Source organism: Rhinoraja longicauda, chromosome 4 (assembly GCF_053455715.1).
Source record: "Rhinoraja longicauda isolate Sanriku21f chromosome 4, sRhiLon1.1, whole genome shotgun sequence".
Lineage (NCBI taxonomy): Eukaryota > Metazoa > Chordata > Chondrichthyes > Rajiformes > Arhynchobatidae > Rhinoraja > Rhinoraja longicauda.
Genome location: NC_135956.1, coordinates 76,333,543 through 76,350,166, shown reverse-complemented (window position 1 = coordinate 76,350,166; position 16,624 = coordinate 76,333,543). Strand labels below are relative to the sequence as shown.

The following is a 16,624-nucleotide window of genomic DNA, read 5'->3' as shown; positions in this document are numbered from 1 at the left end:
CAGGTTTCAAGCCAAAAGGTTGACTATTCCCTTCCATCCACATATGCTGCTTGACCGATTGATTCTGTTGCTCCAGAAGATTTATACAAAGGAACTGCAGATGCTGGTATATACCCAAGATAGACACAAAGTGCTGGAGTAACTCAGCGGGTCAGGCAGCATCTCCAGAGAAAAAGGATGGGTGACGTTTCGGGCGGGTCTGAAGAAGGGTCCAGAGATGCTGAGTTACTCCAGCACTTTGTGTCAATGCTCCAAAAGATTGTTTCTGACGCGAGATGAGGGAGCAGTTGCCGCTGCAACCTTGTGCCCACGTTATTTCCTCTTTCTCCTGCTCTGGCTCATTCTGTTTCCAATATAAAGGAATGTGTGGAAATATCCAGAGAGCTTTAAGTTATGGCATCACTGAGAAAAGAGTGGATTGCAAAGCAAATATTTCAAGGTGAACTCAGCCACTTCTTTGATCAATAAAGCATTTGAATAGGGATGAGTTTTGAAAGAGATCGAGATGTGTCATACACATTCTAGTGCTCCTTTTTCTGGGGCATTGTAAGAAATAATATTGTGCACTTCAAAGTAAAGACTTTCTTTTGAGATTATACACCCTGTTGCTGTGTATTTTTAGTATTTTCTGTTTTTATTGCCAGCTACTGTTTGTCATTTCATACTTCTCCACGAGTGAAAGCAGTGTCCAATTCCATTGCCTCTTATCCTTGGTAGACACAAAATACTGGAGTAACTCAGCGGGTCAGGCAGCATCTCGGGAGAGAAGGAACGGGTGACGTTTCGGGTCGAGACCCTTCTTCAGACAATTCTGAATTCCTTCTCTCCCGAGATGCTTCCTGGCCCCCAGTTACTCCAGCATTTCGTGTCTACCTTCGATTTAATTCAGCATCTGCAGTTCTTTCCTACGCCTCTTATCATTGCACAGCTGACCACACAATGAGTGATGGGAGAGATGCGGACCATCACACAATATAAAGGGCTCATCAACTACTTTCAGATTAGTTGGTGTGATTCTTTATGTCATTTCCATCAGTATGCATATAGATAATACAGAACACGATGGCCTACAAGCATCTGTTGACAGCTTGGTGAGTTATTATCATGCTGCAGTCTCAATTAGCAGGAAGCACAAAGTTGTCACAGGGTATAAGATACAGGATTATCCTAACCCATTTTCTATGGTTATCCAATTTACCCCACCCCACCCCCAAGAATTGTAATGTATATCAACAGAAGTTCAATGTTGTTCGTTTAGTTTAGAGACACAGCATGGAAACAGGCCCTTCAGCCCACTGAGACCTCGCCAACCGCCCATTCACACTAGTTCTACATTGTCCCACTTTCTCATCCACTCCCTACACACTCGGAGCAATTTAAAGAGGTCAGTTAACCAACAAACCCAATCACCTTTGGGATGTGGGAGGAAACCAAAGCACCCGGAGAGCTCCCATGTGGTCACAGGGAGAATGTGCAAACTTCACACTGAGAATACTCGAGGTCAGTATCGAACCCTGGTCAGTGAGGAAGCACCCTCAAGATCACTGGAAGTTCCCAGTGGCCACTAGGATCCTTCACTCAGAGGTTGGTGGGTATATGGAACAAGCTGTCGGAGGAGGTAGTTGAGAACGGCGCCATTACAGCATTTAAAATACTCTTGGACAAGTACATTGATAGGAAATGTTTTATGAAATGTGCGCCAAATGCAGGCAAATGGGACTAGCTTGCATGGGGCACATTGAACTGTTTGGACAAGTTGGGCCGAAGGGCCTGTTTCTGTGCTCAATGAATTTTTAACTCTATGATCACTATACAAATTTTCAAAACTCTGATATTTACTGCACTAATACTAATGGGCTTGAATATTAAACTCAGTTTTTTTTTAAAAATCGCTTCATTTCAATTTCAAAATAGGCACATTAAAAAATTCACTAAAATCCTATTGTGCACAACTGCATGCTGCCTCACAGCTCTAGGTACTCAGGTTTAATCTGGACATCATGAATGTGCAGGTTTCTGTCAGATTCTCCAGGTTATTAACACATCCTAAATGATTTGCTGGCACATTAATTGGCTTCTGTAAATAACCTCGCCGTAGCTAAATGGTAGAAAGAACAGCAAGCGAGTTGATGGGCAATATGAAACAGAAAAGGAGTTGGAGGAGCACAGGGAAATAAAGGGAGAAGAAATTAGATAGATGGAAATCCTCTACCGGGAACTGGCAAAGACCCATTGGGAATGAGTTCTGTCGCGATGGCTTTCCTCACGCCAAGTCTTGAATGTCTTCTGTATTTATAGTAAGCAAAAATATAATTTTAACAGTTAACACCCATTCAAATGCAGTTATATAGATAAATATTAAGTTATTCATAATAATCATAATCATACTTTATTAGCCAAGTATGTTTTTTACAACACATGAGGAATTTGTTTTGTCATACCAATAAAAAGCAACAAAACACACAAAACACATTTTAAAATAAACATCCACATTCCTCTACATTCCACACTGTGACGGAAGGCGAAAAAAAGTTCAATCTCTTCCCTTCTTTGTTCTCCTCGAGCCTTCCGTTGACGGGACGATCTTGACTCCCATAGCTGGCGGTGGGCCCTCCGTGTTGGGGCGATCAAGCTCCTGCATCAGGGGGTAATCTCTGCTCCCCCGGGCCTGGCGATCTGCCCCGGGTCGGGGCTGGTCGAAACCTTCTGCGACTGAAGCTTCCCGACATTAGTCTCTACCCGAGACTGCGAGCTCCTCGATGTTGAAATCCGCAGGCCGCAGTTGGAGCGTCGATCCCAGGCAAGGGATCGCAGGCTCTGATGGTAAGTCCACGTCCCTGCGGTGGGGCTTAAAGTCAGTCTCGGGCAAGGCCGCCAGCTCCATGATGTTAGGCCACAGAGTGACCGGAGATACGATCCGGAAAACAATTGCATCTCCGGCAAGGTAAGAGACTGAAAAAAATTCCCCCTCCCCTCTCCCACAACATAAAACAAACCAGAGAACATTAACACATACTTTTAAAACATACTAAAAATAAGAAAAAAGATGAAAAAACAGACAGACCGTTGGCAAGGCTGCCATCGCTGATGGCGCCACCCGGTGGAATATATATTATAATAATATGTATTATATATATAAGTGCTGCTGTTCTTTTCCACATTGAACACATTGGTGTGAGGAAAGCCATCGAGATAAAGAAATACAAATGACTCATATTCCCAATACTAAGTATAATAATAATAATGAATTTATCAAATTCTCTAACATACTAGGGATTTGGCAGCTTTCCTAGACTAATGTTTAATGTTACCTTGCAAGTTTCTTTTTGGGATAAAATTCTTTGTTTGTTCAAATGCCTTTACCACCGCTGGGCCTTTCAGAAGGTTGGTGACTGCATCCACCTGTTGAAATCAATGAAATATCACTTGTAAAGCATTCCTTGCACAATTTAATCAAACTTCTGTGTTACAATTGGATTAGTCTGTAATATAAAGGATTTAAAGTAGCAAATCATAATTGGTGTACTATATTCTACTTTGGCAATTTATTTCCATCGACTTCAATAGCACTAAATTTTAGAAGCTGAGACTAAGATCAAGCTCCGACTGTGTTGCATCTTTAGCACGTCTAAATGGGGATAGATTTCCATTTTTACTCAGCCAATAATGACAATAGATAATAGACAATAGACAATAGGTGCAGGAGTAGGCCATTCAGCCCTTTGAGCCAGCACTGCCATTCAATGTGATCATGGCACATTATTCTCAATCAGTACCCTGTTCCTGCCTTCTCCCCATACCCCCTGACTCCGCTATCTTTAAGAACTTATCTAGCTCTGGAAGTCAGAGACCCAGTTCCCTGAGCTTCGTAACAGGTTTAAAGGTGCTGATGTTGTTGAAAGGTAAGCTGTAGTCAATGAACAACAGCCTGATGTATGTTTAGTTAAAAGATACGGAATAGAAAGGCCCTTCAGTCCACCGAGTCCACCCCAACCATCGATAACCCATTCACAATAGATCGGTTATCCCACTTTTTCACCCACACCCTACATTAGGGACAATTGAAAAGAGGGTAATTAACCTGCAAACCCATACGTCTTTGGGAGGTGGGAGGAAACTGGAGCGCCCGGAGGAAACCCACACGGTTACAGGATGATCGTGCAAACTGCACAAGGACAGCACCCAAGGTTAAGGTTGTACCTGGGTTTCTGGCACTGTGAGCCAGCAGCTTTACCAGCTGTGCCACTTTGACGCTATTGTTTATATTGTCCAAGTGGTCCAGTGCAGAGTGGCGAACCAGCGAGATCGCATAAAATTCCAGAGATCGCAGCTCCCATTGATCTATTGCGGCGGTAGGCAAATTTTACTGGGTCCAGATTCTTGCTAATGTCAGAGTTAATATGCGCCATAGCCAACATCGCAAAGCACTTCATCACCGTGGACATTAGTGCCATCGGTCATTGAGGCACGTCACCTTACTCCACTTGGGACCGGTATTATTGATGCCTTTTTAAAGCAGGTGGAAACTTCAGACCTCAGGAATGAGAGGTTGAAGATGTCCATGAAATACCAGTCAATTGGTCCACACTACTTTTGAGAATGTGACCAGATTACTCCCCAGGATAGCCATTGTGTACCTTCCCCAAACTGCTTCCAATGGAATAATATCTCAAATAAAGGGATCAGAAATGTTCACAATTCTATAGATCTGGTAAAATTTGCAGTTAGACATTCCTACTTTTATACTCTAACCTGAAAAGAGCCAACATTTCTTGGCCTTTCCTGTCAAATTTGAGAGTTGTTTTTTTCCCTGCTTAAGAAAGCTAAATCCCGTTGTGCAATAGCTTTCTGCAATTTCTTTCCTTTTAAATGGCACTGTTCTTTTGTTTAGTTTAGTTTGGAGATACAGCGCAGAAACAGGACCTTTGATCCAACGAGTCCGTACCAACCAGTGATCCCTGCACACAAACACTATCCTACACACACAAGGGACAATTTACATTTATAACAGGCTAATTAACCTACAAACCTGTTTGGCTTTGAAGCGTGGGAGGAAACCGAAGGTCTCGGAGAAAACCCACGCAGGTCACGGGGAGAACACACAAACTCCATACAGACAGCACCCGTAGTCAGGATCGAACCTGCATCTCTGGCACTGAAAGTGTTGTAAGGCAACCACTGCGCAACCATATCGCCCTCTTCTGTTCTTCCTTCCAAAGTGAACAACTTCATAAGTTGTACATTATGTTCCATTTGACAAACATTCCACTCACAATCTATCAATATCCATCTGTAAACTGTTTGTATCCTCCTCAGAATTTGCCTTCCCACCTTTTTGTTTCACCTGTAAATTTGACTACCATACATTTGCTTTCTTCTTCCTAATCTTCAGATAGTTGTAGTACTGGTACTGATGCCACTGGTCAGAGGTTGCTAATCTGAAAATGACTCCCTTTTCATACTTGCTGCGTCCTGCCTGTTAATCATCCCTCTGTCCACGGCAATGTATTACCTCCAACACCATGGTCTTTTAACTTGTGACAACTTTTCATGAGGCACCTTCGTGAACCCCTTCTGGCAATTCCAGCGCAATAGATCCAGAGGTTCCTCTCCATCAACTTTGGTCAGGGCTTGCTCAAAAATGCTCGACTAAATTTGTCATTACGTTATGCTGACTGTGCTTGATTAGGTTATGATTTTTTTAATGTATTGATATCACTTCCTTCATAATTGATACTAACATTTTTAAGACAATATACATTGGTTAATCGGTCTTACGTTGCCTCCTTTTTGCCACCCTCCTTTTCTCAATAGGGATATCACATTTTAGGTTTTGCAATCCCATGGCACTTCTCCAGAGCTTTTGGAAGATTATAAATAATGAATACACCATCTCAGTAGCTGTCTCTTTTAAGATATTAAGATAACAGCCATTAAGAGAACAGCCCCCAACAGACATAAGCTTTTTGTCCACTTAGTTTAGACAATAGACAATAGGTGCAGGAGGAGGCTATTCGGCCCATTCAATGTGATCATGGCTGATCATTCTCAATCAGTACCCCGTTCCTGCCTTCTCCCTATACCCCCTGACTCCGCTATCCTTAAGAGCTCTATCTAGCTCTCTCTTGAATGCATTCAGAGAATTGGTCTCCACTGCCTTCTGAGTCAGAGAATTCCACAGATTCACAACTCTCTGACTGAAAAAGTTTTTCCTCATCTCAGTTCTAAATGGCCAACCCCTTATTCTTAAACTGTGGCCCCTTGTTCTGGACTCCTCCAACATTGGGAACATGTTTCCTGCCTCTAACGTGTCCAACCCCTTAATAATCTTATACGTTTCGTTGTCTACTATCAGAACCTTCAGGTCAGCTGAACTCCTGCACATCCTACATGAGGTATTGATGATAGGCATATTCTGGGAAAATACTTTCATAGAGTGTCTACACAGTGCAAAACACTAGCCTCTTCTCACTAAATAGCAATGCATGATGTGCCTTCACATCACAAAGGAAATGTACGGCACTGTCAGCTGCACAACTCACAACTGCAACATCAAACTACTGCTCTACTTTAACTCCCCTTCCCATTCCCCTACTGACCTTTCTGTCCTGGGCCTCCTCCATTGTCAGAGTGAGGCCAAACGCAAATTGGAGTAACAGCACCTCATATTTCGCTTACGCAGCTTACAACCCCGCAGTATGAAAATTGATTTCTCTAACTTCAAGTAACCCTTGCATTCCCTCTCTCTCCGTCCCTCCCCCACCCTCGTCGGTGTATTAGTTTCACTGTCATCCTGGTGAGTTTCATTGTCTGTATAATTCATTTTCACCTAGTCCACAGCTAACAATGGACCCCTTCGTTGATCGTTACTTTTTTTTCATATCTCTAATTTATTTGTTCTACAACTCTCGATATCACCGACTATATCTCTCGTTTCCCTTTCCCCTGACTCAGTCTAAAGAAGGGTCTCGACCCGAAACATCACCTATTCCTTTTCTCCAGAGATACTGCTTGTTAGCCGCTGAGTTACTCAGCCATTTGTGTCTATCTTCGGTTTAAACCAGCCTCTGCAGGTCCTTCCTGCACATTAAACTACTGCATGTCACTATTAAAAGTTAAATGCAATGGTGACCTCAAAGGAAAAATTATCACTTTGTAATCACCTATTTGACATTGCCTACACTAACAAAAACAAATATTCGTTAAACTTAAAAGTAATCGGTATGAGATCCTGAAGGCAAGGTAAACTTCAAAATAAGCACCGGCAGCTTACTATCCCCATGAACATGTTTTCAGGTACTATGTTATTTGCTATTCTCAAATTTTGCATTCTGCTTTCTGCACCTGGAGTACTGTGTGCAGTTTTGGTCTCCAAATTTGAGGAAGGATATTCTTGCTATGGAGGGCGTGCAGCATAGGTTCACTAGGTTAATTCCCGGAATGGCGGGACTGTCGTATGTTGAAAGGCTGGAGCGATTGGGCTTGTATACACTGGAATTTAGAAGGATGAGGGGGGATCTTATTGAAACATAAGATAATTAGGGGATTGGACACATTAGAGGCAGGAAACATGTTCCCAATGTTGGGGGAGTCCAGAACAAGGGGCCACAGTTTAAGAATAAGGGGTAGGCCATTTAGAACAGAGATGAGGAAGAACTTTTTCAGTCAGAGAGTGGTGAAGGTGTGGAATTCTCTGCCTCAGAAGGCAGTGGAGGCCAGTTCGTTGGATGCTTTCAAGAGAGAGCTGGATAGAGCTCTTAAGGATAGCGGAGTGAGGGGGTATGGGGAGAAGGCAGGAACGGGGTACTGATTGAGAGTGATCAGCCATGATCGCATTGAATGGCGGTGCTGGCTCGAAGGGCTGAATGGCCTACTCCTGCACCTATTGTCTATTGTCTATTGCAGTCAGAAAGCACAATCACCATTGCTAACAATGGACAGAGAGCCTACTGTGTCCTGTTCAGTGATTTATACACATGGCATCAAGAAATGTCTGTTCATCTTCTTTTCTTCACCTCTGTCTTTCTCTTCCACTTTCCTCTATTTTCATACACAGTCGGGTAAACTTCCTGTGTCACACATTGAAAATGTCAACAATGTAGAAAATAATTTATTTATGGAAGATCTGCTCTTGGGATCTCATTTTTATTGCTGAGTATACATCTCGCTTGGATGTGTGCTTGAGGGCAAAGGACAAAAGAAAGCAAGAAACCACAGTATGCTGATTTATGGTGGTGAATATTGTTGTCCTCGAAGGGAAGAGAGTTTTTAAAATTTGTATCTGCTAAATATTCAGAGGATTACTTAATAAATGCTCCTGGCAAGTACTCTAGCCTTTCATTTTCCAAGATCATCTACATCACAATAACTGGTCTATGCTCCCACATTATACCATTTTACCAATTCTGCAAAGAAACAACAGTCCGAACTCTTTAATCAAGTAATTTATCACAGCTTCAGCTTATAATGCTGGGAATCCTTTCAATAAATTCACTGTTCCCTGGTGGAAAAGGGTTTCTTGTCATCCTTGAAGCTTATTGCATTAAAACCAGCATCCCCTGCTTCTCTACTCAATATCTATTCATTACTGATGTTGAAGGGACTGTTGTGCGAAGGTCAAGACATCAAATTCCTAGAGCCGAGGTCAGCTGAACTCCTGCACTTCTCACATGTGTTATTGATGATAGCTTTGTATCTTGAGGTGATATTTTCACGTTTGCATGCCCAGCAGTAGGTTCAATCAAAGAAAACCACAACTGCTGGAGCGAATAACATGCAATTACACCATGTTACTGTAAAATCATGCAAGAGCCTGAATGCCATATAATTATCAAAGGAATCATTTGCCTGAACCCATCTCTGCAGGCAAATTCAACATCTGCTGGCATGATAGAAATTGACTGTGACAAGAAGAAAATACTATAACTATGTATAGTGGCGATGCAGATTAAAGTGGATGTCCTCTAAAAAAGGTGTATAGAGAGCATGATGTGCAATTAACCGGCTATCATTAGATAATGGCAATGGACAACATGCTAGCTATAGGCTCCCTGCTTCTTTATATGGACTGCTACATAACTACTAGCTGTAAAGCTCAGCAAAGGACCAAACTAAAGAATGGTTAGTATCACTTACAACTAGTCTGCTGTGTTTAAAGCTAGCCCAGATTTCTTTAAGGGAAATCCACAATCTTTGACACTGAAAAGATTTGCACCTTTTCAAGCTGTTTGCCAAGAAATCACCCTGATGCAAACTGCAAAGGCATTTAAAAGAGAAAATGTAGATTATCAATGCCAGAAGTTATGCTCCGAGGGCCAAAATGCCATGACACTAAATGCATAATGATCACATGTGTGAATCAGGCAGTGATGATTGCCAAATTACACTGAAACATTATTAAAATAAATTAATACATCCAACCCCCAATACATAGCAGGAACAAAGGCAATATCATTGTTGGAAACAAAGTGCTGGAGTCACTCAGCGAGCCAGGCAGCAACCCTGGAGAACATGGATAGGTGATATTTTGGGTCGGGGACCCTTCTTCAAACTGATCCACACAATCAAAGTGAAGAAGGTTCCTGACTGGAAACATTACCTATCCATGTTTTCCAGGAATGCTGCCTGCTCCGTTGAGTTACTCCAGCACTTTGAGTCCTTATGTGTACACCAGCATCTGCAGTTCCTTGTTTCAACATCATTGCTGCACGGATATCCAGGAATGACATCCATGATTCTCCATGCATGTTTGATCACCAGCTAGACACTGAACACTGGTAGTTCTAGAAACTTCAAATATAACACCATGGTTTACGAAAGGAAGAGAGATCTCAGGGAACTATTCTCTTGACATCAGTGGTTGGGGAAATATTGGAATCTATTGCAAAGAGAGTGGCACCTGGAAAATAATAGGATTGGCCAGTGTCAACATGGATTCATGAAAGTGAGGTCATTTTTGGCAAACCTATTGACAGTTTGGTTAAGAAATAACTAGCAAAAAATATTTAGGATTAATTTTGACTCACCTGACTAAAGAGATGCTCCAGGCAGCCATGTAATTTATCTTGCTTATCATGGGAAATGCGTACACTGCAAGGTAGCTCATCGCCTGCAAAATACAAATAAATTAAACTTATTAATTCACCACAGCACACTTTATCAACTTTTAATGATCCTTATCAACTTTTATTCACCTACTCAAACTGCATTCAGCATATGTCTATTTAAGGGAGTACAATCTATAATGTATTACTTTGCTAAACACCAGTTGCCTATCTATCTCCATTAAGAAGTTTATTAAATACAATTATCAAATACAATTACCAGTGATGGGGTGAGCAATACTACGATAATTTAGACCCAAAGCAATAGGAAATGTGACCCCCAACTTTCAATTTCAATAAAGGCTTCCGGGGAGACAGACATGCAATCCGATCTCTGAAGGCAGGTTCCTTATTCAAACATTTGTTTCTCTGATTTTATCTCAATTTCTGATTTTACTGCCAACTACAGATCTCTGAGATCTCCAATATCCAGTTCTGAAGGAAATAAGAATGAATGTATTAATCAGAGATGAGCTTTACCCGTACTGCTTGTACTTCGGGTTGTGTAGGATTTTTTTCTGTGTCCCAGCAAGAACCTTGTTGACACCCCCTTGATCAGGCACCCCTCCTCCCAAAGACTTCCTCACCCACAACCTCTCTCACCTATTCCTTCTACGTCCCATGACTGACCCTCAATTTCTCCCTCCCTTTAATCTCTCAAGTATCCCTTTCTGTATTTATGTTTGCCACACAACCTTATTTCCATCATGAAAGAAAGACTAATGTGGACTGAATGTGTGGATTGTAAAGTCCAATATCTGCCTTCTTAGAGTACCATGAATATCACACAGTGATAGACAATAGACAATAGGTGCAGGAGTAGGCCATTCGGCCCTTCGACCCAGCACCACCATCCAATGTGATCATGGCTGATCATTCTCATTCAGTACCCCGTTCCTGCCTTCTCCCCATACCCCTGGCTCCACTATCCTTAAGAGCTCTATCTAGTTCGCTTTTGAATGCATTCAGAGACTTGGCCTCTACTGCCTTCTGAGGCAGTGAATTCTGATACATTGTGGATTTACATAGTGCTTTCCAAGAGCATTTCTGCGCATGCCTTTACACAATCTTTAGTACCAGACCTGATGAAATTAAAAATCCTGTCGTTTATTTGAGCATGGTTTATTTTGGGCATGGCTGGTCCCATTTGCCTGCATTTGGTGCATATCCCCCTGAACACTTCCTGTCTACACATCTGTCCAAAGGTCTTTTATAAGTTCTAATTGCATTCACTGCTATGGGTTCGTCTGGCAGCCCATTCCAGATACAACAACCCCCTCTGTGAAAAAGTTACCATTGAGATCCATCTTAAATCTCTTTTCTCTCATCTTAAGTCTATGCTCTCTAGTTTTTGAATATTTTACGCCAGGAAAAAAAATTATGAGGACTTGCCTTATCCATGCCTCTCATGATCTTGTACACCTCAATAAGGTCACCCGTCAGCCTCCATGGCTTCAAAGGAAAAAAAATTGCAGTCTATCCAACCTCTCTTTATAACTCAAGCCCACAAGTCCAGGTAACATCCTGGCAACCTCTTAAAAACCTTTCCAAATTAATGATTTCAGATTAATTCAGACTGCTCAGAGGAGGTCTTGTTGGTGCAGACAAGTAGCAACTGAGAAAGACAGTTTCAAACTGTGGTGAGGACACTAGGCTGGTTATTCAGATCAAATGGAATGACACAGAAGAAGTTATTGTGCTTCTTGCTGTCATTGAGTGAGAATGATGGAGTTGTAAAGCTGTCATCTGAATCTCTTGAATGATCTATTTCTTAAAAAGTTTAATGATCTCATCAAATCAACTAACATAAAGGAACCAACATTCAGGAGTCTCCCTGAGAAAGTACAAAAACTTCCCATCGGCATCATTTTGCTATGGTTTTTCTTGATCTCACCATCGCAATAGACAATAGGTGCAGGAGGAGGCCATTTGGCCCTTCAAGCCAGCACCGCCATTCAATGTGATCATGGCTGATCATTCTCAATCAGTACCCCGTTCCTGCCTTCTCCCCATACCCCGCAATCAGAGTGAAGGTTTATCTTATATCATAGATTCAACTTTCACCTCTAATCAGCTGCATTAAATTGGTAAATGACAGAAGAATAGAGATGTCATTCTTGGAGTCGTAGAGTCTTGTAGCGAGGCAATAGGCCCTTCGGCCCAACTTGCCCACACTGGCCAACATGTCCGATCTACAGTATTCCCACTTGCGTGCATGTGGTCCATATCCCTCTAAACCTGTTCTACCCATGTACCTGTCTAAATGTTTGTTAAAAAGCTGCGATAGTACCTGCCTCAACTACCTCCTCAGGCAGCTCATTCCATACAACTACCACCCTTTGTGTGAAAAGGTTACCCCTCAGGTTCCTATCAAATCTTTCCCCCCTCACCTTAAACCTATGTCCTTTGCTTCTCCATTTCCCTACTCTGGGCAAGAGACTTTGTGCATCTCCCGATCTATTCCTCTCATGATTTTGTATACCTCTATAAGATCACCCCTCATCCTCTTGCACTCCAAGGAATAGAGTCCTAGCCTGCTGAACCTCTCCCTGTAGCTCAGGCCATCAGGTTCTGGCTACATCCTCGTAAATCTTCTCTGTACACTTTTAAAGTTTAAGAGGAGGTTTAAGACAACAAAGCCAGAACCCCTTTTAACAGGAAGGCAGATTATCGGAAGTGTCAAGATAATAGATGATCTGGCTGCTACATAGTAAAGTTGTATCAGTCATTTAACCACATTAACTCTGTTTCTCTCTACCTAAATACTGCATTATCTGCTGAATATCTGCAGTGTTGTGTTTTATTTTAAAATCTAATCAGAGCTGGCTGCTTAAATGACTTTTTTAATAGAAGTAATTGTCAGGTTAAACACTGTTAAGTCATTTTGAAAATGTAGACACAAAAAGCTGGAGCAACTCAGCAGATCAGACAGCATCTCTAGAGAAAAGGAATAGGTGATGTTTCGGGTCGAGACCTTCAGACTGAGAGTCAGGGGAAAGAGAAACGCTTTCCTTCCTACACATTTTGAAAATGACTTTGATATTTTTATTTTGAAGGATTTAACCTACTTTCAATTTTTAAATGTGCTTGAGAAACTCAACAAGATCTTAAAACAAAAAACAGGCCTCAAGATCTCTTCGCACTTCAATCATTATTTGGTTCACCTGTGTTATTGTTGTTTTCCTGTTCATAAGCATCAGCCCATTGCAATCTAATGAAAACAATTACTCAGACTTGCATCATATTGCATGGGTAATGAAGAGCAAGTTATGATTGTTAATAAGGACATGGCCATTATTGGGACATCAAGAACACATATTGACTTGAGCAACCAAAGAATCTATACCTGAGAAGCTCAACAACTAAAGAAAGAGCATGTTGAGACAATCAGCAAGTTGTCCGCAAATATGGGACAATTGATGTACGTTTGATGACAGTAATCACATTAGAGCATTGATAATAACATATAGATGAAAAAAATCATGATCTTTTGAATGATAGTTTTAGTTTAGTTTATTGTCACGTTTACCAAGGTATTAGTGAAAAACTTTTGTTGCGTGCTATCCAATCAGCAGAAAGGCAATACACGATTACAATCGAGCCATTGTATAGATGATAAGGCAATAAAGTTTAGTGCAAGGTGTACACTGATAAGCCAAAACATTATGACCATCTGCCTAATATGCTGTCAGTCCTCGGTGTGCCTCCAAAACAGCGCTGACCCGCCAAGGCATGGACTCTACAAGGCCCCTGAAGGTGTCCTGTGGTATCTGGCACCAAAACATTAGCAGCAGATCCTTTAGCAGCACCCCACAAGCCTTGGCGTTTCAGAGATGCTCTGACCCAGTCATCTGGCCAAAACAATTTGGTCCTTGTCAAAATCGCTCAGGTCTTTACTCCTGCCCATTTCTCCTGCATCCAACACATCAACTTCAAGAACTGACTGTTCACTTGCTGCCTTGACAGTGCCATTGTAACACGATAATCAATGTTTTTCACTTCACCTGTCAGTGGTCATAATGTTTTGGCTCATCGGTATATATTAAGGATAGTCCGAGGGTCATCTAAGAGGTAGATAAAAATTCAGCACTGCTCTCTGGTTGATGGAGCAAACATGGGGAAGGGGGTGGTCAGTCAGCAACATACTGCCTATTCCAACTTCTGTTTCTTTGTTCTGATGTTTTTAATGATTTAAAACGGCAAGCCTGGAAAATCCAGCACAAACTAGCCAGAGTGGGGATAAATGGGTCCCTTTCGGAATGGCAGGCAGTGACCACTGGGGTACCGCAAGGTTCGGTGCTGGGACCCCAGCTATTTACGATATACATTAATGACTTAGATGAAGGGATTAAAAGTACCATTAGCAAATTTGCAGATGATACTAAGCTGGGGGGTATTGTGAATTGTGAGGAAGATGCAATAAGGCTGCAGGGTGACTTGGACAGGTTGTGTGAGTGGGCGGATACATGGCAGATGCAGTTTAATGTAGATAAGTGTGAGGTTATTCACTTTGGAAGTAAGAATAGAAAGGCAGATTATTATCTGAATGGTGTCGTTAGGAAGAGGGGATGTTCAACGAGATCTGGGTGTCCTAGTGCATCAGTCACTGAAAGGAAGCATGCAGGTACAGCAGGCAGTGAAGAAAGCCAATGGAATGTTGGCCTTCATAACAAGAGGAGTTGAGTATAGGAGCAAAGAGGTCCTTCTACAGTTGTACCGGGCCCTGGTGAGACCACACCTGGAGTACTGTGTGCAGTTTTGGTCTCCAAATTTGAGGAAGGATATTCTTGCTATTGAGGGCATGCAGCGTAGGTTCACTAGGTTAATTCCCGGAATGGCGGGACTGTCGTATGTTGAAAGGCTGGAGCAATTAGGCTTGTATACACTGGAATTTAGAAGGATGAGGGGGGATCTTATTGAAACATATAAGATAATTAGGGGATTGGACACATTAGAGGCAGGAAACATGTTCCCAATGTTGGGGGAGTCCAGAACAAGGGGCCACAGTTTAAGAATAAGGGGTAGGCCATTTAGAACGGAGATGAGGAAGAACTTTTTCAGTCAGAGAGTGGTGAAGGTGTGGAATTCTCTGCCTCAGAAGGCAGTGGAGGCCAGTTCGTTGGATGCTTTCAAGAGAGAGCTGGATAGAGCTCTTAAGGATAGCGGAGTGAGGGGGTATGGGGAGAAGGCAGGAACGGGATACTGATTGAGAGTGATCAGGCATGATCGCATTGAATGGCGGTGCTGGCTCGAAGGGCTGAATGGCCTACTCCTGCACCTCTTGTCTATTGTCTAACTGTTAAAGAAACTCAGAGCTCTGGACAGCCGGTTCACCTAAGATGCAGGCCCCTTGGATACCAGTTACAAGAGACTGGAAATAAATGAAACGAAACATTTTCAGCGATTGATTCAGTCTGCCTTTCTGGTAAATCATGGCCAAAAGTAATCCATGCCTTATGGCCCAGCAGACTTTCACAACAGTTCAGTAAATAAAATTTCCTACAAAACCTTCAAATCCTCTCACTCGTGGAGGAAAGAGATAGGGCAAGGAAAGTCCATCTCTAGTTCAGGATGTCCAATCTTCCACATACCCCTCAGGGGACTCGGGTTCACTGAAATGGGAACAACCTCAAGCTTCAAATAATTATTTTTTTAAAACACTGACAACACAATACTTTCAGAACCATTCACATTTCATAAGTTCATAAGTGATACGAGTAGAATTGGGCCATTTGGCCCATCAAGTCTACTCCGCCATTCAATCATGGCTGATGTATCTCTCCCTCTCAGCTGCCTTCTCCCCATAACCCCTGACACCTGTACTAATCCACAATCTATCTATTTCTGCCTTAAAAATATCCATTGACTTGGCCTTATGTGGCAATGAATTCCACAGATTTGCCACCCTGTGACCAAAGAAATTCCTCCTCATCTCCTTCCTAAAGGACCATCCTTTTATTCTGAGGCTATGGCCTCAGGTCCTGGACTCTCCCTCTAGTGGAAACATCCTCTCCACGTCTACTCTGTCCAAGCCTTTATCTATTTAACAGCTAGAAAAGGACCTTCATAATTACCTGGATAAGAAAAATAGAAATTATACTCAAGTCCATTCTAAACAAAATTCACCACAGTATCAATAGGACTGATTTTTTTTATCACAAATTGAGATAGGATCGTGGTTTTACATCCAATATGTTTAATCCCATCATTTTATACTTTAGAAGTAAACTTAACAGAGCCCAAAAGCAATGCACTTGAAACATTGGGAATGAATAAGTGATTCGCAAAACAATTGAAACATTGAAGTTCAGACAAAATCCATCCAGCTCGTTACATCGAATATCTGACCATTCTGTCCTATTCTAGGTTGTCACAATAAAAATTTTATTTTCAACATTTACACATTTATTCTTCAAATTAACTCAACCATCTTCTTGAAAGTCTGTTCCACAAACCCAAGATAATACATTTGGGGAATATAAATAAGGCAAACGAACCCACGGTAATCTAAGATTTTTTCA

The 16,624-nt window shown here is 41.9% G+C and overlaps 1 protein-coding gene across 3 annotated transcripts in view; it reads right to left on the bottom strand.

The window, feature by feature from the left end:
* prex2 (phosphatidylinositol-3,4,5-trisphosphate-dependent Rac exchange factor 2) overlaps positions 1–16,624 on the bottom strand; it is a 264,841-nt gene that overhangs the window by 99,516 nt on the left and 148,701 nt on the right. For all 3 annotated transcript variants that reach the window (XM_078398119.1, XM_078398117.1, XM_078398118.1), the window contains 2 exons: positions 10,026–10,108; positions 3,312–3,402 (listed from right to left, as the gene is read on the bottom strand). In XM_078398119.1, coding sequence (XP_078254245.1) covers positions 3,312–3,402; positions 10,026–10,108 — 174 coding nt within the window. The remainder of the gene's footprint in view (positions 1–3,311; positions 3,403–10,025; positions 10,109–16,624) is intronic.